The sequence below is a fragment of the Indicator indicator genome, chromosome 4, assembly GCF_027791375.1.
Source record: "Indicator indicator isolate 239-I01 chromosome 4, UM_Iind_1.1, whole genome shotgun sequence".
Taxonomy (NCBI): domain Eukaryota; kingdom Metazoa; phylum Chordata; class Aves; order Piciformes; family Indicatoridae; genus Indicator; species Indicator indicator.
The window spans coordinates 37,822,993-37,846,925 of record NC_072013.1 but is presented as its reverse complement, the minus strand read 5'-3'; the positions used below and the strand labels follow the sequence as shown (position 1 = coordinate 37,846,925).

The 23,933-nt window shown below is 50.3% G+C and overlaps 1 protein-coding gene across 1 annotated transcript in view; it reads left to right on the top strand.

Annotated features, from left to right (window-relative positions):
• The first annotated feature begins 8,152 nt into the window (after positions 1–8,152).
• SCG5 (secretogranin V) overlaps positions 8,153–23,933 on the top strand; it is a 31,764-nt gene continuing 15,983 nt past the window's right edge. Inside the window, exons 1-2 of the mRNA XM_054400203.1 lie at positions 8,153–8,366; positions 19,917–20,066. Coding sequence (XP_054256178.1) covers positions 8,153–8,366; positions 19,917–20,066 — 364 coding nt within the window. The remainder of the gene's footprint in view (positions 8,367–19,916; positions 20,067–23,933) is intronic.

The window sequence follows — 23,933 nt, the reverse complement described above, 5'->3', positions numbered from 1 at the left end:
GGACACCTCACACTACAGCAGGTTGCTCACAGCCACATCCAGCCTGGCTGCAAAAACCTCCAGGGATGAGGCTTCTACCACCTCCCTGGGCAACCTCTGCCAGTCTCTCACCACCCTCATGGGGAAGAATTTCTTCCTAACATCCAATCTGAGTCTACCCATTTCTAATTTTGCTCCATTCCCCCCAGTCCTGTCACTCCCTGACACCATCAAAAGTCCCTCCCCAGCTTTCTTGGAGCCCCCTTCAGATACTGGAAGGCCACAAGAAGGTCTCCTCAGAGCCTTCTCTCCAGACTCTACAACCCCAACTCTCCCAGTCTGTCTCCAGAGCAGCTCCAGCCCTCTGCTCATCCTTGTGGCCCTTCTCTGGACACCTTCCAGCACCTCCAGATCCTTCCTGGAACAGAGGCTCCAGAACTGGACACAGAGCTCCAGGTGTGGTCTCAGCAGAGTGGAGCAGAGGGGGAGAATCCCCTCCCTGCCCTGCTGGCCACACTTCTCTTGCTGCAGCCCAGGCTCTGCTTGGCTCTCTGGGCTGCAAGTGCTCACTGCTGGCTCCTGTTGAGCTTCTCATCCACCAGCATCCCCAAGGCCTTTTCTTCAGGGCTGCTCTCAGGCCATTAGTTTCAAGACATAACACTATGGAGACAGCTGTGAAAGGATCATAACTACACCACCAAGCAAACCTGTGAGCTAGTGGAATCTTCAGTTTCACAGAACCACAGAATGTTAGGGGTTGGAGGGGACCTCCAGAGATCAAGACCAACCCCCTGCTGCCAGAGCAGCATCGCCTAGAGCAGGCCCTACAGGAAGGCATCGAGGCAGGATTTGAAAGGCTCCAGAGGAGAGCATCCAAAGAGAAGCTGCTTCTCCCTGCTTTCAGCAATGTGTTTCTACCCTCTTTAACTGCTGCTGGCTCAGAAAGCTGAATGCAAGGACCGGAGCACCAGGGCTCTCATCTTTTTACTCAGGTAAGTAAGGCACAGCATAGCAAATGCCACAGAATCACTGAGTGGTTTGGGTTGGAAGGGACCTCCAAGGTCAGCCAGTCCAATCCCCCTGCACTCAGCAGGGACATCCTCCACTAGATCAGGTTGCTCAAAGCCTTGTCCAGCCTCACTTTGAGCAGCTCCAGGGATGTAGTCTCAACTACCTCCCTGGGCAACCTGTTGCAGTGTTCCAGCAGCCTCCTGGTGCAGAGCTTTTTCCTCACTTCCAATCTAAATCTCTGCTCTCATTTCAAACCATTGTCCTTCATCCTGTCCCTGCAGGCCTTTGGGAACAGTCCTTCTGCAGCCTTCTTGGAGGTCCCTTCAGGCACTGGCAGGCTGCTCTTAGGTCTGCCTGGAGCCTTCTCCAGGCTGAACAACTCCAGCTCCCTCAGCCTGTTCTTGTAGCAGAGCTGCTCTAGCCCCCCACTCATCTTGCTGGCCCTCCTCTGGACCACCACAGCTGATGCAAAGAGGTAAGATAGGAAACAGGACAGAGGCAGGTAAAGTCATGAGGAAGAAAATGAGTTCTGACTCCTGTAACAGTGAGCTGTCACATCAACTTGTGACACTTGAAAGAGCAAGGGATGGGATATATTTTTTTTTTCTGTTAATGTATACCAAATATGTTGAATGCTGCTGTAGCTTTGACAGCTTTGTGTCATGGGTGGAGCAGTAAACTATTTGTGGTCATCAATGAAACGTGGTCATGAACCAGCAGACCACTGGAGAGAGATGAGGATGCTTAGGGGACTTGAGCATCTCCCTTGTGAAGAGAAACTGAGAGCCCTGGGGCTGTTTAGTCTGGAGAAGAGAAGACTGAGAGGGGATCTGATCAATGTCTATCAATAGCTGAGGGGTGGGTGGAGTGGAGGGGGCCAGGCTCTTTTGGGTGGTGCACAGGAATAAGCCAAGGAACAATGGAAACAAACTTGAACATAAAAGATTTCAGCTCAACATGAGGAGAAACTTCCTTACAATGAGGTGCCAGAGCCCTGGAGCAGGCTGCCCAGAGAGGTTGTGGAGTCTCCTTCTCTGGAGACTTTCCAACCCCACCTGGATTTGTTCCTGTGTGACCTGCCCTGCATGGGAATAATAACATCAAGGGGTGCATCAGAGATCTAGAACAATAGAAGCCTGAAAAAAATAACATCAAGGGCTGCAGCAGAGATCTGGAACAATATGAGCATGACAAGAATAACATCAAGGGGCACAGCAGAGATCTAGAACAACAGAAGCCTGAAAAAAATAACATCAAGGGCTGCAGCAGAGATCTGGAACAATATGAGCATGACCAAAATACCATTTGGGGCACAGCACAGATCTAGAACAGTATTAGTGTGACAAAAATAATATCAAGGAGTGTAGCAGAGATCTAGAACAATATTAGCACTCCAAAAGTAGTATCAAGGGCTGCAGCAGAGATCTAGAACATTATTAGCGTGACAAAAATAATATTAAGGAGTGCAACATTGATCTAGAACAATATTAGTGTGACAGACATAACATCCAGGGGCACAGCAGAGATCTAGAACAATATTAGTGTGACAGAAATAACATTAAGGGATGCAGCAGAGATCTAGAAAAACAGAAGCATGAAAAAATTATCATCAAGGGGTGCAGCAGAGATATGGAACAATATTAGCACTCCAGAAATAGCATCAAGGGGCAGAGCAGAGATCTAGAACAATATTGGCAGTTCAAAATTAGTATCAAGGGGTGCAGAAGAGATCTGGAACAATATTAAAGTGACAAAGACAACACTAAGGGACACAGCAGAGATCTAGAACCATATGAGTATGCCAAAAACAATATCAAGGGGTGCAGCAGAGATCTAGAACAATGTTAGCACAACAAAAATAACATTAAAGGGCACAGTATTCGTGAGGCAAAATAGCATTAAGGGGTGCAACAGAGATGTAGAACAATATTAGCACAACGAAAATACCATTGGGGGCACAGCAGAGATCTAGAACAACATTAGTGTGACAAAAATAACATTAAGGGGTGCAGCAGAGATCTAGAACCGTATTAGCGTGACAAAAATGACATCATGGGGCCTGATATAGCAAACAAAAGAGCTGTTTGTACCTCCCTGACTGCACAGAACGTCTTGATCAGTAATATTCTGGCTCCCATTCAGCTCCCTGCTTGTGGCCCTAGCGATGATGTCAGAGATTGTGTCAATGTCAATGGATGCCCTGGAGAATGTGGAGACACTCTCAAGGGGAAAATAAATAAATAAAAAGGAGCTGTATATCAATTAATTATCCAAACAAATAATTCCATTTCTAATCCTGCCTTGGAAAGGGGAGATGGAGTCTCCTTCTCTGGAGAGGTGTTCCTGTGTGATCCTAGGGTAGGTCACAGTGCATATGAACTTGAACACAGAAGGTTTCAGCTCAACAGGAGGAGAAACTTCTTTACAGTGAGGGTGCCAGAGCCCTGGAGCAGGCTGCCCAGAGAGGTTGTGGAGTCTCCTTCTCTGGAGACTTTCCAACCCCACCTGGATGCTTTCCTGTGCAGACTCCCTGGGGGATGCTGCTCTGGCAGTGGGGTGGACTGGACGATCTCTGGAGATCCCTTCTAACCCCTAACATTCTGTGATTCTGTGAAGTGGTTAAGAGTTGATGTTGCTGCTGGGACTCCTTGTGCCTGCACAGGTACACAGTAGTCATTATGGCACAAAATATCCCACTGGGGGAATTTCATTCAGCCTAACTCTGCTATCCCTCAGCTTCAAACCATTCCCCCTTGGCCTGTCTCTGGACACCCTGATGAGAAGTCCCTCTGCAGCCTTCCTGCAGGATCCCTTCAGCTATTGGCAGGCAGCTCTGAGGTCCCCCCAGAGCCTTCCTTCTCCAGGCTGAACACCCCCAGCTCCCTCAGCCTGTCCTCACAGCAGAGCTGCTCCAGCCCTTGGATCATCTTTGTGGCCTCTTCTGGATTCACTCCATAAGCTGTGTCCTTATGATGTTTCGTGATGCTGTTTATGATGAATTAGAGGAGATCTAGTCCAGAACTTGCTCAGCTTTGCATTTTCATGTATTCATTTATTATTTTATTTATTTAACTTCTGGGAAGTTTTTCATCTTTCTTGTTGTGGTTTCTGGGGTAGAAGCTCAGAGCTTTTCTCTTGTTATTCTCAAGTGGAACATGTCTTGTTCAGTTCAGCAGCAGGTGTGTATAAAACAGCATTTAGAAAGGACTCTGTGCCCAAGTGCACCTAACTGACAGCCTTCATTCAGCGAGGACCTTTTCTAGTTGTCTTTGGCCTAACCTCTCCTGTGGATGCTGTCTCTGGTGTTGCTGAACCTGGAGACCTGAACCTGCTTAGGGAGTGATGGTTGTCAGGTTAGAACAGGTTGCCCAGGGAGGTGGTGGAAGCCTCATCCCTGGAGGTTTTTGCAGCCAGGCTAGATGTGGCTGTGAGCAACCTGCTGTAGTGTGAGGTGTCCCTGCCCATGGCAGGGGGGCTGAAACTGGATGATGCTTGAGGTCCCTCCCAACCCTGACAATTCTGTGATTCTATCTCCTAAACCTGCAGTTAGGCATTTCCTGTTGGTTGTATCATTCCAGGGAGACAAACTGCTGCGGGAAGGCAGAGACAGCCCCGGGGAACACACAAAACTGTATTTCTGTCACCGTTCATCCATCAATAATCCTCAGTTTATTTTTTCAAAGGTTGTGTTTAGCTGAACAGGGAGATAAGCAGGCATGGTTTAGCTGCTGTGGTGCTATCAGGTCATAGCCTGGACTCGATGATCTCGGGGGTCTTTTCCAGCCTCCATCATTCTCCGATTCTGTGATCTTGGACATCTCCACCAAGCATTGTGTCAGCTTCTGACCCGGTTAAATCCTTGCAGCAAGAAAGAGGAGATAACAGCAGCTACCTGCGAGGAAGCGGGGAGGGCGAAGGGGGGCGAAGGGGCCGTGGCTGCGCACGGAGGATGCGCGGCCGGGGAGGCGCCGCACCCGCAGAGCAGCGCCGGCAGCGGGAGGTGAGTGCGGTGCTGCCGGGGACCGGGGGGCCGGCGCCACGGTCCGAGCGGGCCCAGCGCTGCGATCCGAGCGGGGCCGGCGTCACGGTCCGAGCAGGACTGGTGGGATCCCACCGGGCGCGGCGGGACCTGAGCGGGTCCGGAAGAAGAGAGCGGGATTAGGATCCTGCTGTCGGCGGGCTCAGCGCGGAGGTGCAGGGCGGTGCGCAGCAGACGCGGGGCGCCAGGCTCGGCGTGCGGGGTGGGCGCTGGCGGGAGGCTGAGCCGCGCACAGGCGTGCGGGGAAGGTTTGCGGCTCGGGAGCTTGCAGCCATTTTGGTTCCGAGCCGTTGTCAGGTGCGTTGCGTGGGGTGGTTGGAGATGCGGAGCATAGAATCACAGAATTGTCAGGGCTGGAAGGGACCTCAAGGCTCATCCAGTTCCAACCCCCCTGCCATGGGCAGGGACACCTCACACTACAGCAGGCTGCTTACAGCCACATCCAGCCTGGCTGCAAGAACCTCCAGGGATGAGGTTTCCACCACCTTCCTGGGCAACCTCTTCCAGTCTCTCACCACCCTCAGGGGGAAGAATTTCTTCTTAACATCCAATCTGAATCTACCTATTTCTAGTTTTGCTCCATTCCCCCCAGTCCTGTCACTCCCTAACACCCTATAAAGTCCCTCCCCAGCTTTCTTGTAATCCCCTTCAGATCCTGGAAGGCCACAAGAAGGTCTCAGAGCCTTCTCTTCTCCAGACTGAACAGCCCCAGCATCATCTCTGAACACCTGGTGTGGAGTGGTCAGGCAGCTGTGTGTGTCTTGGGGTGGAGTGCTGAGAGGTTTTAGCTTATTCGAAGATCAGAGGATGTTAGGGGTTGGAAAGGACCTCCAGAGATCGAGTCCCAACCCTCTGCCAGAGCAGGAGCAGAGAATCCAGCAAAGGTCACACAGGAACACATCCAGATGGGGCTGGAAAAGCTCCAGAGAAGGAGACTCCACAACCTCTCTGGGCAGCCTGTTCCAGTGCTCTGGGACCCTCCCAGTCAAGAAGTTCCTCCTCATGTTGAGGTGGAACCTCCTGTGCTGCAGTTTCCATCCATTGCCCCTTGTCCTATCCCATGACACAACTGAGCAGAGCCTGTCCCCTCCCTCTTCACCCTCATCCCTCAGCTATTGATAGACATTGATCAGATCACCTCTCAGCCTTCTCCAGACTAAACAGCTCCAGGACTGGAGATGGTGTATTGTAATTGTTCTCTGGTGTGAGGGGGAAAGCAACTTTAAGAGATGAGCATTTTGATTGAAAATTAGCCTCCCAAGGACAGTGAAGTCCTGCTGGGTTTGGGTTCTTTGGGCATTTTTCTTTTGTTTTGCATCATTAAACACCATTGTGCAGCCATTCAGCAAACTGGCACAGGTTGCCCAGGGAGGTGGTGGAAGCCTCATCCCTGGAGGTTTTTGCAGCCAGGCTGGATGTGGCTGTGAGCAACCTGCTGTAGTGTGAGATGTCCCTGCCCATGGCAGGGGGTTGGAACTGGATGAGCCTTGAGGTCCCTTTCAACCCTGACAGTTCTGTGGTTTTATGAAAAGCGAATCAAGGGAATGAAGCCTGTGCATGGGATGGGGTAAGTGATCCATATGGAAGAGGGGGGCCCTAAGGTACAAATGAAATACAGGCTGGGCTGTTCAGCAGCTCCTAGCCATTTGTTTTCCAGGCAGTGCAGGAATAGAGCTTGCAAAACATAGTTCCTGGATGAAGAATTCCCTGCTGTTAGCCCAGAGCTTTAGCAGATAGCTGCCAAATGTAGCAGGGGGAGGGGAAACGTCTTCAGTTGAAATGAAACAGCGAATCCTTGTTGGGTGCAGTGGTGGTTGATGAAGATTATGTGCAAATGCAAATCAGCAAATTGGTTTCTGCAGTTTGCTGCTTAATGGTTTTGTTTTAGAAGGGAAGAACCTATCCACTCTGTTTCCTCCCTTCCACATCACAGCTGCCGCTAGAATGGGTTTGGGTTGGAAGGGACCTCCCAGGGTCATCCAGTCCATCCCTCTGTCGTCAGCAGGGACATCCTCCACTAGATCAGGGTGCTCAGAGCCCTGTGGAGCTGTGGTAGCAAACTGTGATGCGAAGCAGTAAGATCAGAAATTATTCCCTGCATGCATGTAGGATGTCTCTTAGAACAAGAGAATGGCTGGAGTTGAAGGGACCTTAAAGGTCATCCAGTTCCAACCCTCCTGCTGTGGGCAGGAACATCTCCTACTAGACCAGACTGCTCAGAGCCTCATCCAGTCTGGCCTTGAACACTTCCAGGGTTGAGATGTCCATGACTTCTCTGGGAAACCTGTGCCAGGGTTTCACCACCCTCACAGTAAAGAGCTTCTTCTGAAGGTCCAATGTAAATCTACCCTGCTCTAGTTTCAAACCATTGCCCCTTGTCCTGTCAACACAGGCCCTGATAAATAGTCCCTTCCCAGATGTCCTGTAGGCTCACTTCAGGTGCTGAAGGCTGCTGTGGGATCTCTGCAGAGCTTTCTCTGTGAGTGTCCTGCAGATCCAGGGAGGTTCTCCTCCCCCTGTCCTCTGCCCTGCTGAGACCTCACCTGGAATATTGCATCCAGTTCTGGGCTGCCCAGTTCAGGAGGGACAGGGATCTGCTGGAGAGAGTCCAAGAGAGGGCTGCAGGGATGCTGAAGGGACTGGAGCACTGCCTGGGGAGGAGAGGCTGAGAGCCCTGGGGAGGGGACAGGCTCTGCTCAGTTGCACCCTGGGATAGGACAAGAGGCAATGGAGAGAAACTGCAGCACAGAAGGTTCCACCTCAACATGAGGAGGAACTTCTTGACTGTGAGGGTGACAGAGCACTGGAACAGGCTGCCCACAGAGGTTGTGGAGTCTTCTTCTCTGAAGACTTTCATGACTCATCTGGATGTGTTCCTGTGTGAGCTGTGCTGGATTCTCTGGTCCTGCTCTGGCAGGGGGTTGGACTCAGTGATCTCTGGAGGTCCCTTCCAACCCCTACCATTCTGTGATCCTCTTCTCTAGACTGAACAGACTTAAGGGACCCATTTGTTCCCACTGGCATGTGACATTTAATGCTATGCAGCTGCTGCAGCAGTATTTCCACTCTCCTTGATGATCAAATCATTCTCTTTTTCCACAGGCTGAAAGGAAAGCTACCAGGATGCCGACTCCTTTGCTTTGCAACGTGGTATTTCTGCTGGCCTGTGGATTGGCCTCAGCCTTTAGCCACAGCCCTAGGACCCCTGACAGGGTTTCTGAAGCAGACATTCAGAGGCTCCTCCATGGGGTTATGGAGCAGTTGGGCATTGCTAGACCCCGGGTGGAATATCCAGCACACCAGGCCATGAATCTGGTTGGTCCACAGAGCATTGAAGGTAGCTCATTCCTGCTTTATGAAGAATTTATTAGCATCCTTTGGTGGGAATTACTGCTTTGCATATAGGTGGAGAATGCCCTGAGCTGGGTTTCTTCACTGTGTTGCTGGCTGATCTGTGTTTAAAATCATCATCCATCTTTTCCTTCATGTATTGATTTTTTGGGAGCAGCAGAGGGTTTTTAGTGTACAGGCTTTGCATTGGGAAAAAAAAAAAAGCAAGCTGTGTGTTCTTAGAAGTGTCTGCTCTCCAGTACCTCAAAACAGCAGGTGTGCTAAATTCAGCCCCAAGAGTTGCATGACTGTGTCACACATTTCACATGAAACAAATGTGAGCTGAAGTGCCCACCTCTGAGGGAGGTCTTCAGAAACGTTTGCAGAGCAGAAGAGAGCAAAGGCTTGCAGCATTGTGTGAGATACAGAGAGAAACCTGATTCGTGGAGACCTTCAGTGCTGGGGCAGGCAGGGCTGCGGGCAGGGGTCCCTCTGCAGGGGGAGGAGAGGACACAAAGGCTGCTCCCCCTGTGCCCACAAGTAGCCCCCCAGCTCTGTATTGCTGTGATGAATGCTCAGAGCTCAGGTTTGGGCTCCATCAGGTCCTTCCTGTGCTGAGGGCTCCAGAGCTGGATGCAGCACTGCAGGTGAGGTCTTCCCAGAGCAGAGCAGAGGGGCAGGATCCCCTCTCTCCACCTCTGGCCATGCTGCTTTGGATGCAGCCCAGGCTATAAGCTCATACTGTCTGCTCATGTCCAGCTTCCCATCCACAAGCACCCCTAAGTCCTTTTCTGCAGGGCTGTTCTCCATCTCATCATCCTCCAGCCTGGATTGATATCTAGGATTGCCCTGACCTAGGTGCAGGGCCTTACATTTTGCCTTGTTGAACCTGATGAGATTCTCCTCAGCCCAGCTCTGCAGCCTCTCCAGGTCTGGCAAGGAATTTGAGGAGGCATTTGAGACAAGGACTCAGATTTGGAGTCCCTGACATGATATTGAAGTGTACTGCTCAGTGTAGTACCAATGTTGTGACCTCTGAACTGGTTTTTGTTTGTTTGTGAGGAGCTTGCATCTTACATACTGTATAAAATACTATCCTGTGGTGTAGAAACAGAACTTCTTCAGAGGAGGAAGCTCCAATCTCTGCTCTGCTAAACAGTCCTGCAGGATGTTCTGGGAGAATGTTTCTGCTGGTGGTGAGATCTTAACAGCTTGCTTGCATCCCAGATGTCACTAGTGGTGTTCCCCAGGGATCAGTGCTGGGCCCCATCCTGTGAGGTGTCCCTGCCCATGGCAGGGGGATTAGAATTGGATGATCCTTGAAGTCCCTTCCAGCCCTGACAAATCTGATTCTGTGGTCTAGTCCATGTGGTGGTGGTCATAGGCTGCACTTGCTGATCTCAGAGGTCTACTCCAGCCTGGGCCCCATCCTGTTCAATATCTTTATTGATGATCTGGATGAGGGGATAGAGTCCATCATCAGTAAATTTGCAGATGACACCAAGCTGGGAGCAGGTGTTGATCTGTTAGAAGGTAGAAGGGCTCTGCAGAGGGACCTTGACAGGCTGGACAGATGGGCAGAGTCCAACAGGATGGCATTCAACAAGTCCAAGTGCCAGGTGCTCCACTTTGGCCACAACAACCCCATGCAGAGCTACAGGCTGAGGTCAGAGTGGCTGAGAGCAGCCAGGCAGAAAGGGACCTGGGGGTACTGGGTGACAGCAGCTGAACATGAGCCAGCAGTGTGCCCAGGTGGCCAAGAGAGCCAATGGCATCCTGGCCTGCATCAGGCATAGTGTGGCCAGCAGGAGCAGGGAGGTCACTGTACCCCTGTACACAGCACTGGTTAGGCCACACCTTGAGTCCTGTGTCCAGTTCTGGGCCCCTCAGTTTAGGAAAGATGTTGAATTGCTGGAGCATGTCCAGAGAAGGGCAACGAGGCTGGGGAGAGGCCTTGAGCACAAGCCCTATGAGGAGAGGCTGAGGGAGCTGGGGGTGTTTAGCCTGGAGAAGAGGAGGCTCAGGGGAGACCTCATTGCTGTCTACAACTACCTGAAGGGAGGTTGTAGCCAGGAGGGGTTTGGTCTCTTCTCCCAGGCAACCAGCACCAGAACAAGAGGACACAGTCTCAAGCTGTGCCAGGGGAGGTTTAGGCTGGAGGTGAGGAGAAAGTTCTTCACAGAGAGTGTGGTTGGCCATTGGAATGTGCTGCCCAGGGAGGTGGGGGAGTCACCATCCCTGGAGGTGTTCAAGAGGGGATTGGACGTGGCACTTGGTGCCATGGTTTAGATAGGCATGAGGTTTAGGGTGACAGGTTGGACTGGATGATCTTTGAGGTCTCTTCCAGCCTTCTTGATTCTATGATTCTTGATTCTATGTTTCTTGGCCAGTGTGCAAGGAGGTGAACAGAGCAGGGCAAGGAACAGGCTCCTGGTTGTGATGTTAAAGCAAACCCCCCTGTGCCTGTAGCACAGATGTTGACTGGCAGAAGCAGTGTGGAGGATTGAGAGAGGCCTTGTCAGTGATGTTCCCAGGGCTGTCCATGTGAACAGTAAGTAATTTATGGCTGAGCTGTAAAAAGAACAACTGCAGGGGTTTGGAGAGTACCTCAGTGCAAGGGTTCAGCTTCTGAAGGATTCATTAGCCTGTGGGCTTCCCACAACACAGTTACACTGGGTAGTAACTCTGTGTGCAAGTGCTTAGAAACACACCTCCAGGGTGACAGAAGGGAAAGCTAAGGGGAAAGGGAAGAAAGAAGTTTAGCAATAATTGGGATGTGTCACAGCAAAATAGGGCTCTCATCCTAAAGAGCATTCTGCAAAGGAGGTTCACTCCTAAACTACCCTCCTGAGGCACCATTTCCATTGGGAATTTTTGTGGCAAAGTACTGCAGAGTAGAACTGGATGTAAAGCTCCTTGTTACTGGGAAATTCTGAGCTGCCAGTAAGTGTTGACTTCCAGCTGTGTCTCAGATTGTAGGTTGCACTGAGCAATGTAAACCATTCACAGCCTGGTTCATTCTGTGCTGTCATAGAGCCAGAGAAGGGCTCAGGCTGGAAGGGACCTCAGAGCTCCTCTGCTCCAACCACCCCACCATGCCCAGGGACACCTCTCAGCTAGACTCAGCTGCTCAAGGCCTCATCCAGCCTGGCCTTCAACACCCCCAGGCAGGAGGCAGCCACAGCCTCCCTGGGCAGCCTTGTGCCAGAGTCTCACCACCCTCCTGCTGAAGAACTTCTTCCTCAGCTCCACTCTAACCCTGCTCTGCCTCAGCTTCAAACCATTCCCCCTTGGCCTGTCTCTAGACACCCTGATGAGAAGTCCCTCTGCAGCCTTCCTGCAGGATCCCTTCAGCTATTGGCAGGCAGCTCTGAGGTCCCCCTGGAGTCTTCTCTTCTCCAGGTTGCACACCCCCAGCTCCCTCAGCCTGTCCTCACAGCAGAGCTGCTCCAGCCCTGGGATCATCTTTGTGGCCTCCTCTGGACTCTCTCCAGCAGCTCTGTGTCCTTCTCCTGCTGGGGACAGCAGAACTGGAGGCAGGATTGGAGGTGAGGTCTGAGCAGAGCAGAGTCAAGGGGCAGAATCCCCTCTCCTGCCCTGCTGCCCACACTCCTCTGGCTGCAGCCCAGCACACAGCTGCCTGCTGGGCTGCATGAGGGCACTGCTGGCTCCTGGGGAGCTGCTCAGCAACCAACACCCCCAAGTCTCTTTCTCCAGAGCTGCTCTCAACCCAATCATCACTGCCCTGACTGCTTTGGAGTGCATCTGTTTCTCATTTTCTCCAGATATTGCACCTCACCATAAAGAGAAAAAAAACAAGAGAAAACTTTATCAATTAGAGCTTAGTGACTGTAGTGTGTTCCAACAGAAAATTGCTTTGCTTAGCAGACTGTTTTTGTCAGAACTTTCCCCATCAGTGCAGAGCTGCAGGTAGTGTGGATGGCTGCAGATGGCATCACCTTCAGCTGCCAACCAGTGCTGCTGGGCTCAGGCTGAGGCAGGGTTCCAGAAGGTACCACTGGTGTTCAGAAGGGCAGCATTCCACCCTTCTGTGTATACACTTGCAGATGAGGTGCTGGCAGGAAGAATTAATTTTTCTAGAGCTTTGGAATTTGGAACCAAACTTTAGGCTGCCAGAGTTTACACGAGCAGCCTGATTACACTGAAATGTTTGCAAATTGGAGTGATTACCATCAGGACCTTTTCCAGCTGAATAAGATCTTAATATTTTTTTTTTTTTAATATGTAACAAAAATGCCATTGCTGTGAGTTCCTAAGCAGATTGGCCTAATTATGCCCATTTTCCATCTCAGCTATACCTACATTTTTTCCAGTGTTAATCATCATATTTTTGACTTTAAAATGCTGAAAATGAGAGGGTGGATGTGTTGCAAGGAGCTAGATGTGGTCTTTCCTTCCTCCTAAAATAGAAAAAAACAACAAAAAATAAAGCTTAGGACAGCTTTGACTGTAAGTGGAGCACAATCTTGCTGTGTAACATAGACACCTGAATCCCAGAATGGCTCAGCTTGGAAGGGACCTCAGAGCTCATCTGCTCCAACCTCCCCACCATGCCCAGGGACACCTCTCAGCTAGACTCAGCTGCTCAAGGCCTCATCCAGCCTGGCCTTCAACACCCCCAGGCAGGAGGCAGCCACAGCCTCCCTGGGCAGCCTGTGCCAGAGTCTCAGCACCCTCCTACTGAAGAACTTCTTCCTCAGCTCCACTCTAACCCTGCTCTGCCTCAGCTTCAAACCATTCCCCCTTGTCCTGTCTCTAGACACCCTGATGAGAAGTCCCTCTGCAGCCTTCCTGCAGGATCCCTTCAGGTACTGGAAGGCAGCTCTGAGGTCCCCCCAGAGCCTTCTCTTCTCCAGGCTGAACACCCCCAGCTCCCTCAGCCTGTCCTCATAGCAGAGCTTTGCTGACCACTTGATGGCTAGCCCCCAGTTTCCAAAAGGAGTAAACCTTTATTAAGTCCTTCAGTTTCTCTACTGATATTTGCTCTTCTTGGTCATTTCCTGACAGCTGCATTGGAGTCATTTAGCAGTATCTATGGCAGGAGGAAATTTGTGATGAGAAGCTGTGTTTCTAGAGTCCCTGGGTAGGTTATTCTCACTGAAACTCTGCAGAAGCATCCCTGGGCTGTATTCCAGTGTCCCATAGGCAAGGCAGGGACTGTATCTATGTTAATAGAGGGCAAAAGAACAATGCTTTCAGCTTTTCAAAAGCACTGAACTTGTATTTTCTGCCTGAATTTCTCAAGTAAGAGACCACCTGTTTGGGTTTTGATTTTTTTTTCCTTTCTTTGCCTGCTTCTATGATTTTGCCCATATTTAAGGGTGTTGGGGGGTGGGGTGGGAGAATAAATCTGTGTGTAGTGTGAATTTCAGGACTAGCAGCACTGGTAGGAGAACAGTAAACTCAGTTAAACACAGGAGGGCACCAGTAGCTCAGCCTGGGCAGTTTACAGCCCCCTGGAGTTCATCCTGGAAAATCTGAAGTCCTGATTCCCTTCTGCAGATCTCTCTTTGCATTCCCATGGCCTCCCATAGAGTTCAGGACAAGAGAAAGCCTCTTGTGTGGTGTGTGTTTGTTTGATTTGATTTGGTGGTTGTGGTTTTTTATTCCTGAAAAGCAGTTTGTAGAATCCTAGCAGTGCAGCCAAAGGAGAGGTTCCTGCTTTTTCTGGTTGTGGTGTCCTGGGCAGGAGATAGGATCTCTGGCACGGTCCAGAGCTGCCCTCTCTGCACTTCCCATGCTGCATGCTTACAGCAGTGCCTCACAGCTGCTTGCAGGGCTGAATGACAAGAGGAATGTGCTCAGCTGCTGAACAGGATGGAGGAAGAAGCTGGGTTGGAATCATAGAATGGTCCAGGCCAGAAGGGACCTCCAAAGCTCAGCCAGTCAGACCTCCCCTCTGCAGTCAGCAGGGACATCCCCTACTAGATTAGGCTGCCCAGGGCCTTGTCCAGCCTTACCTTGAATACCTCTGGGGAAGGAGCCTCAACCACCTCCCTGGGCAACCTGGTCCAGTGTTCCACCACATTCATAGTAAAGAACTTCCTCCTAATAAAGTGCTGCAGTCTTCTGTTGGCTCATTTATGTTTATTATAGAATCGCAGAATTGTCAGGGCTGGAAGGGACCTCAAGGATCATCCAAGTTCCAACCCCCTGCCATGGGCAGGGACACCTCACACTACAGCAGGTTGCTCACAGCCACATCCAGCCTGGCTGCAAAAACCTCCAGGGGTGAGGCTTCCACCACCTCCCTGGGCAACCTGTGCCAGTCTCTCACCACCCTCATGGGGAAGAATTTCTTCCTAACATCCAATCTGAATCTCCCCACTTCTAGTTTTGCTCCATCCCCCCCACTCCTGTCACTCCCTGACACCCTATAAAGTCCCTCCCCATCTTTCTTATAGCTCCCTTCAGATACTGGAAGGCCACAAGAAGGTCTCCTCAGAGCCTTCTCTTCTCCAAGCTGAACAATTCCTGACTCTCTCAGTCTGTCCTCATAGGAGAGCAGCTCTAGCCCAGTTCTGAAACGCTGTCCCATCCTTTGTGTGCTGACTTCTGTCTGTTTTGTTCTGTGGTGCTGTGTGCTGCACAGTTGACCACAGAAATGGGTAGATTCAGATTGGATGTTAAGAAGAAATTCTTCCCCATAAGGGTGGTGAGAGACTGGCAGAGGTTGCCCAGGGAGGTGGTGGAAGCCTCATCCCTGGAGGTTTTTGCAGCCAGGCTGGATGTGGCTGTGAGCAACCTGCTGTAGTGTGAGGTGTCCCTGCACATGGCAGGGGGGTTGGAACTGGCTGAGCCTTGAGGTCCCTTCCAGCCCTGACAATTCTGTGATTCTATGACTAGCAAGGTGATGCTGGAGCAGTGGTGAGTGTCAGCTGTCTGTTGGAGCTGTGCTGCACAGTGGCTGGAAGGTAGTGTGGCAGAAGGGGCTGCAGGTTGCACTCTGTGTGTCAGAGGGATGAGCTGAGCCACCCAGTGAAGTGCAAAAAAGCCTTCTGCTGAGACTGAAGGACTGATTAACAGAGTCCATTAGAGGGCTGTGGAAGCAAGGCAGGCATCAGGCTTGCTTTGGTGCTCTGTCAGCAAGTGAGCTGTTGGCTTGGTTTGATGGTGTGTGCAACTGGGATAATGAATAATAATAATGATGGCATATAAGCTAGTGTTAGAAAAAACTAATCAATAAAAAAAAATGTATTGTGGGGAGGTATGGGCATTGCTCTGGCCCTAACCATGTCACAATAAAAGCATTTTTGTAGCTGAAATCTTTGTGCTGTTTGTAATTAAAACGTGGGGTGAAACCTGGGGGTGCTCCGTTGAAAGCAAGGGTCAGGAATTGTGATGTGTGTGCTTGAGGCTTTAGGGAACATAACTGAAAGGAGTCTGCCCCTCTGCAGAGAGAGGGGAAAAAAGAAAGAAATGAATCTTTCTGGTCTGAAGAAGCTGTGCCATTAAGCAGAAGGCATGCTGGCTCTGGAATCTGGGATGCTCCAGGATGTATAGCTGCAGTTCCTTGGGTTTCCTGAGGCAAGCTCTGGCATGGTTAAGGAAGTTGGCTGGGTTTGCATTTTTCCATTCTTGGTTTCTCCTGTGCTCTTTCTCCTTCCTTAGTCTTTTATTCAGTAGCTTCTGTGGAATAGAGAGAATGTGATAATTCAGTGCTTTTTGCAGTGCCTCTCGTGTCCTGATCTTAAATCAATCTCAGCAGCCAGGACAGGACTCTCAGGATGAAGATAGCAGAAGATGCATGGAAGGAGGAATGGCATTGGGTCTGTAAAGCTATTGGAGGTGGTAGAAAGGGCAAGGGAAATGAAAATGCAGTGTTTTGCATTCAGGATTTGCCAGTTTGAATTCATCAGGAGAGTCTTGCAGTAGTAAAGGAAAGAATTTGTTTAAGATGAGAGAGCTGAAACACTGGAACAACCCAGAGAGAAGCCCTGTCCCTGCAAACATTCAAGATCCAGTGGGATGGGGCTCTGGGCAACCTGATGTAGTGGAGGATGTCCCTGCTGACTGCAGGGGGCTTGGACTGGATGGCCCTCAGAGATTCCTTCCAACCATTCTATGATTCTGTGAAAGGAAGAAGGAAGTTTTTGGATGGTGCCCCATCTTAAGATACCATAGCACCAGAAAGCATTGTGCCAAACTTGCCTTTGCTTAGGGGTGAGGCATCTCTTTTGCATGTGACAACACAGCAAAGGTAGACATGGCAAGGTGACCTGGGAGGAAAGTGCAGGAGAGTATGGAAAGCTGTCACACTGGAAGGAAAAACAGTCCCAGTGTTCCAGCAGCCTCCTGGTGCAGAACTTGTTCCTCACATCCAATCTCAATCTGCTCTGCTCTCGTTTCAAACCATTGTCCCTGGTCCTGTCCCTGCAGGCCTTTGGGATCAGTCCCTCTGCAGCCTTCTTGTAGCCCCTTCAGGTCCTGGCAGGCTGCTCTTAGGTCTGCCTGGAGCCTTCTCTTCTCCAGGCTGCACACCCCCAGCTCCCTCAGCCTGTCCTTGTAGCAGAGCTGCTCCAACCCCCTGATCATCTTCATGGCCTTCTCTGGAGCTGCTCCATCAGGTCCATGTCCTTCCTGTGTTGAGGGCTCCAGAGCTGGATGCAGCACTCCAGGTGGATTTATCCAGCCCATCCTTTTGTCACTCCAAGGGTGTTCTTTGTGCAACTTTTCTGTATCTTTTGCCAGTCCAGTTTCAAACAACTGAACAATGCTTTGTCTCCTGCTTTCCCTGGGAACTAACTTGTATTGTTACTCAATAATTAGTAGTCATGTCTGTCAGTCTCTGCTTCAAGCTCCAGGAGACCCATCTTGTGCTATTTTTGCATGTCTGTGTCACAGTTATTTTGACTTGGTAGCTGCTGTGTATTTAATCCTAATCTGTGTGTTCACAGGGTGAGAGGATGTTGAGGGTTAGAAGGGACCTCCAGAGATCATTGAGTCCCAACCCCCCTGCCAGAACAGGACCAGAGAATCCAGCAAAGGTCACACAGGAACACATCCAGATGGGGCTGGAAAGGCTCCAGAGAAGGAGACTCCACAACCTCTCTGGGCAGCCTGTTCCAGTGCTCTGGCACCCTCACTGTGAAGAAGTTCCTCCTCATGTTGAGGTGCAACCTCCTGTGCTGCAGTTTCTCTCCATTGCTCTTTGTCCTATCCCAGGGTGCAGCTGAGCAGAGCCTGTCCCCTCCCTCTTGACCCTCACCCAGCCCTCAAATCAGTAACTCTACAACCCCCAAAGCAATGCAGCTTGTCAGTGACTGTACACAACCCCTCTCCTCTTTGCTGCTCTCATAGCATTTCATTTTTATTGCTGCTGTCTCTCCTGGGAGCACTGTTTGTCAGAGTTGGTAAGGAATGAGCTTTACTAACACTATTAAATCACTCAAGTATGCTAAATGATGGCACCAGAGCAGGTGCTCTTGTTTCTAGCTCTTTGGGAAAGAAAGGAAAAAAAACCCTGAAATGATCTTGGGCAGGAAACAAACCTTTCTATCAATATGAAAAGGTTGGTTTGTACTCAGGCAAGGAAATTCTTGGCAGGCAGTTGGAAGTTCCATGTGTATATAGCACACTGGAGCCTGCTGAGTATTTCTGTTTTCTTTATGGATGGAGCTTTGGTGCCAAGAGGTCTGCACGACAGGCAAGGGCAGATCTGCTCCTATCTGATGGGTGGTGCCATGGGGAACAGGATGTTCCAACACCTATTGATTAGGTGGGGCTGGAGCTCACAGCACAACCAGAATCTGATGCTTTTAAGTACATAAATGCAAGCAGTCTTTCTGGAGAGAGCTCAGCACAGAAGAAATATTTTATACTCTGTCTGAGCTGTTGGTTTCAGTGGCATTGGGACAAAGCTCTGTTAGAATTTGCTTAGGGTTTTCCTTAAACCTCATCACCATAGCTTTATTGTGGATCTGTGCAGTTCTTACAAGCATCATCTTGGTGTTGACTGTAGACTGTCAATGTGTAATAAAGTTCTTAGTGTCCAGAGGTGGGCCAGGAAGGTGATCCAAGGGCTGGAGCAGCTCTGCTGTGAGGACAGGCTGAGGGTGCTGGGGGTGTTCAGCCTGGAGAAGAGAAGACTCCAGGGGGACCTCAGAGCTGCCTGCCAATAGCTGAAGGGATCCTGCAGGAAGGCTGCAGAGGGACTTCTCATCAGGGTGTCCAGAGACAGGCCAAGGGGGAATGGTTTGAAGCTGAGGGGAGAGCAAGGTTAGGCTGAATGAAATTCCCTCAGTGCCATAATGTTTTGTGCCATAATGACTACTGTGTACCTGTGCAGGCACAAGGAGTCTCAGCAGCAACATCAACTCTTAACCACTTCACAGAATCACAGAATGTTAGGGGTTAGAAGGGATCTCCAGAGATCATCCAGTCCACCCCCCTGCCAGAGCAGCATCCCCCAGGGGAGCCTGCACAGGAATGCAGCCAGGTGGGTTTGGAAAGTCTCCAGAGAAGGAGACTCCACAACCTCTCTGGGCAGCCTGCTCCAGGGCTCTGGCACCCTCATTGTAAGGAAGTTTCTCCTCCTGTTGAGCTGAAACCTTCTATGTTCAAGTTTGTCTCTGTTGTTCCTTGGCTTATTACTGTGCACCACTCAAAAGAGCCTGGCCCCCTTAGATATTGATAGACATTGATCAGATCCCCTCTCAGCCTTCTCTTCTCCAGACTAAACAGCCCCAGGGCTCTCAGGCTCTCTTCACAGGGGAGATGCTCAAGTCCCCTAAGCATCCTCCTGGCTCTCCCTTGGACTCTCTCCAGCAGGTCTCTGTCTCTCTTGAACTGGGGAGCCCCAAACTGGACACAGGATTGCAGCTGTGGTCTCAGCAGTGCAGAGCAGAGGGGGAGCAGAACCTCCCCGGCCCTGCTGGCCACACTCTTCTTGATGCCCCCCAGAATCCCATTGGCTCTCTTGGCCACAAGGGCACTTTGCTGTCCCATGTAGAACTTGCTGCCCACCAGCACTCCAAGGTCTTTCTCCATGGAGCTGCTCTCCAGCAGGATGAGCCCCAACCTGTCCTGGTCCTGCTGTGATTGCTGCCCAGGTGCAGGACTCTGCACTTGTCCTGACTGAACTTCATGAGGATGCCCTCTGCCCAGCTCTCAGCCTGTCCAGCTCTGGTTGGATGGCAGCACAGCACTACCTTTGTCTTCTTGCCATGATGCTGTCTCCCCACATCTTCTGTTTGCTGCAATGAACAGTGCCTGAAGATGATTGTGCAGTAGATGTGTGAAGCTCCATTACCATCTCATGTTTCTCTTTATTTGCATTATCTTACCTATAACTTAACATAAGATGATTTTTTTTGTGGGAAGTGGCTAATTTTGTTTCCTGGTTTAATTTCTCATTATCTAACTTTATCTGCTGTAGGTCTCAGGGCTCTATTTCTAAAAGAGACATTTGAAATCTAAACTTGGATCTGTCTCTATAACAATTACATATATGTGTATGTATCTATTTCCAGTCTAAGGCTGGATTACTTGAGGCAGCTGAAGCTCTGACTCTTGTGTTTAAATTTGCCTTTGCTAGGTGGTGCACACGAGGGGCTCCAGCACTTGGGTCCTTATGGCAACATCCCAAACATCGTGGCTGAGCTGACAGGAGACAATGTGCCAAAGGATTTCAGTGAAGATCAGGGATATCCTGACCCTCCAAATCCCTGCCCTCTTGGAAAAACAGGTAAGTGTGCTGCAGCCTTCCCTCTGCCTCTGCCAGTTCCCAGAGCTGTAGTGGGCACTGTGACACTTGGTCAGCACAGAATCACAGACTTGTCAGGGTTGGAAGGGACCTCAAGGCTCATCCAGTTCCAACCCCCCTGCCATGGGCAGGGACACCTCACACTACAGCAGGTTGCTCACAGCCACATCCAGCCTGGCTGCAAAAACCTCCAGGGATGAGGCTTCCACCACCTCCCTGGGCAACCTGTGCCAGTCTCTCACCACCCTTATGGGGAAGAAATTCTTCCTGTAGTCTAATCTTAATCTGCCTTCCTCTAGTTTGGATCCATTCTCCCCAGTCCTATCACTCCCTGACAGCCTCCTCAGGTTTTAACTTCAGAAGATGCTGACACAACCTTAACATCTCCATCTTCACTTACAATATCCCAGGGATGGACCATTTAAGCAGCTTACCATGACCAAATGCTGCAAAGAATCACAGAATGCCAGGGGCTGGAAGGGACCTCCAGAGATCATCCAGTGCAACCTCCCTGCCAGAGCAGGGTCACCTAGAGCAGGTCACACAGGAACACATCCAATCAGGTTTTGAATATCTCCAGAGAGGGAGACTCCACAACCCCCTGGGCAGCCTGTGCCAGGGCTCTGTCACCCTCACAGGGAAATAATTCTTCCTCCTGTTTCCATGGAACTTCCTATGCCTCATCTTCCACCACTGCCCCTTGTGCTGGCATTGGGCATCACCCAGCAGAGCCTGGCTCCAGCCTCTGGGCACTCCCCCTGCACATCTTTATCAACAGCAATGAGGTCACCTCTCAGGCTCCTCCTCTCCAAGCTACAGAGCCCTCAGCTCCCTCAGCCTCTCTTCATAATTTTGTAGCTGTCTTTGATCTGGCAAGGCAAAAAAGAAGCAAACTGAGTATTTCTAATTGAAACTAAACCTGGAGAAGCTGACTGCTGCAGTCATCTATCTGAATAATAGCTGAAGTAGCAGTGTGTCTTTCCCTCGGGTTGGAAAGAGGATTGAATCAATTCCAAAACCTGTTGGTTGGTTGCTGGGTTTAAGTTTATAGTGAAATACACTCTCTCAATTAAAAAATCAAACCCAAAAAGGCTTTGTAGAGCATTTCTTTCCTTTTTCCCATGTGATAAATATCCTTAAGGACAGCAGTGGCTGTCCTCTTGCATAATCTCCCACAGCAGCAAAGCTGTTTAGCAGGTGGTTTAGATGAGAATTTTAATTATTATTTTTTTTAACATAGGCACCTTCTGTGCTGCTAGAGAAGGTCAGGTGAAAGAAGTCATCTTGACCCAGGGGTAGAAGATTGTGAGATTTATGATAGAGTTTTGCTCTTGAGTTCATTTTTAGGCTGGCAAAGCTGAGGTTTACCCTTGTTTTGGAGACTTTCATTATGCCAAGAGGAATGAAACTGTCTGCCCTCATCTCCAGCTCAGACCATGAGTCAATATTTAAGATAGCTTGGCCCCAGGCCACATGGCTTTACAGCTCACTGAGGGGGCATCTGTGCCAAGAAGAGGAAGGCTCCATGGCCATAGCCTGGCACGTTGCATGCTGCCCGCCTCTGGCTCTGCCTCTGGCAGAGGAGCAACCTTGGAGTGCAAGAGCAGCCCTCAGCTTGCAGCCATGCCTGCACCAAGCCATGCTGAAGGCTCTCTGAAGCAGCTCTGCATGTGCATGATACAGCCATGCCCTAAGGCAATTGATCTCTTTCCTCTTATGTGAGCCAAGGGATGGTTTCCAGTGCTGAAAGCAGGAGTTGGAGCTGGGACTGGGAAGGAGCCCTCTCTGTCTCTCATTTTTTATTTGTGAGCTAAAAGATCCTTTCAAAAATCTTTTCTGTTTAGTCTTCTCTTATGCTGTTTGGATAATGCAAATCAGTTGCCTGTATTCTTATTTTAAAATGTTCTAATTTAGCTTAGAATTGATTGGGGAAAAAAATTTGTCACGAAAAGTTCTGCAAACAGATTGAAAAATGCAACAACGTTTCAGAAGGTCCTGCCTGAGTGCTTTCTGTTACAGCCAGTTTGCTGCTGATGGCTGCATCTCTACTGCAATAATATCTAATCTTCCATTTTCAGACAATCACAAACATGGCTCAGGTTGGAAGGGACCTGAGAGCTCATCTGCTCCAACCTCCCCACCATGCCCAGGGACACCTCTCAGCTAGACTCAGCTGCTCAAGGCCTCATCCAGCCTGGCCTTCAACACCCCCAGGCAGGAGGCAGCCACAGCCTCCCTGGGCAGCCTGTGCCAGAGTCTCAGCACCCTCCTACTGAAGAACTTCTTCCTCAGCTCCACTCTAACCCTGCTCTGCCTCAGCTTCAAACCATTCTCCCCTGTCCTGTCTCTGGACACCCTGATGAGAAGTCCCTCTGCAGCCTTCCTGCAGGATCCCTTCAGCTATTGGCAGGCAGCTCTGAGGTCCCCCTGGAGTCTTCTCTTCTCCAGGCTGAGCACCCCCAGCTCCCTCAGCCTGTCCTCACAGCAGAGCTGCTCCAGCCCTGGGATCATCTTTGTGGCCTCCTCTGGACTCTCACCAGCAGCTCTGTGTCCTTCTCATGCTGGGGACACCAGAGCTGGAGGCAGGATTGGAGGTGAGGTCTGAGCAGAGCAGAGCCAAGGGGCAGAATCCCCTCTCCTGCCCTGCTGCCCACACTCTCTGCCTGCTGCCCAGCACACAGCTGCCTGCTGGGCTGCATGAGGGCACTGCTGGCTCCTGGGGAGCTGCTCAGCAACCAACACTCCCAAAGTCTCTTTCTCCAGAGCCACTCTGCACCCAGCCTGGATTTGTGCCTGGGATTGGCCTGACCCAGCTTCAGGACCTTTCACTTGGCCTTGTTGTACCTCATGCAGCTGGCTGTGGCTCCCTTCCCCAGCCTGTTCCCTACAGCTGTTGTCTGACAAGCTGCAATGATAGGGTTTGGTGTGCTCACACACAAGCACACACAGACTTTCTTCTGTGCTTGCCCCTTGGACTTCTGGTACTGATTAGATCAATAAATTAAAAACTTGGCATGCAGGGGAATGCCTTTGGAAATCCCTTCCATTTTTCTTTCTTAGGTGAAATCAAAGTTGTTAGGTGAAGCTAACAAGAGTCAGGTCTGAAGACAGGGAAGTGCAGGCTGCTGGGATAAATGGCTCTGTCCTTGGTAGGCTGTGAGGGAAGATGCTATCGGCTAGGATTAGAGTAAAATGTTCTTCAGAGCCTTAAATGGACCTTCAAGTGGTGACTGTATTGTGCATACAAATTACTGGAGGCCTTCCTCAAGCAGGTCTGTGGATTTGCTTAATGGAAAACAATTTTTCCAGTCACTGTCTGCAGTGTCTCCCACACATTCCACAGCAGGAAGAGCAGAGCCTGAAGCACTTGAGCTGGAAGCCTGTTGGATTAGTAGCGACAGAGGGCACACATATGTCTAGCTGATATTATTGTTTTCCACCCAAAGACACAGAGGCCTTGAGAAGAGCTACCACATTGCTGTGGTCACCTGCTTCTCTCTTGAGATGATCCTCTCCCTGCTGGGACTGAAACAATTGGTGAGTGCTGGCAGTTAACTTCAGTGCCACTCTGCTTACTCATTTCCTATTAGCAACTTTTTTGCTCCTTATTCTAAAGGGAAAAAAAAGGAGAAAGCAGGATTTGTTGCATTTAGAATAACCTCCTCAGGTCATTGCATCAAAGAGTTTTTAAGTCAAGTCTTTACTGTTTGCCACATCTGCATCCATCTGCAGATTCTTTTACATGATGGTCACACAAGGACAGAAAGGGAGCTCCACAGGTGTGCCCTCTGCAGTGCTGCTCTTCTGGCAGCTGTAGCTGCTTGGATGCCCTGTGCCATGCCCCATGTG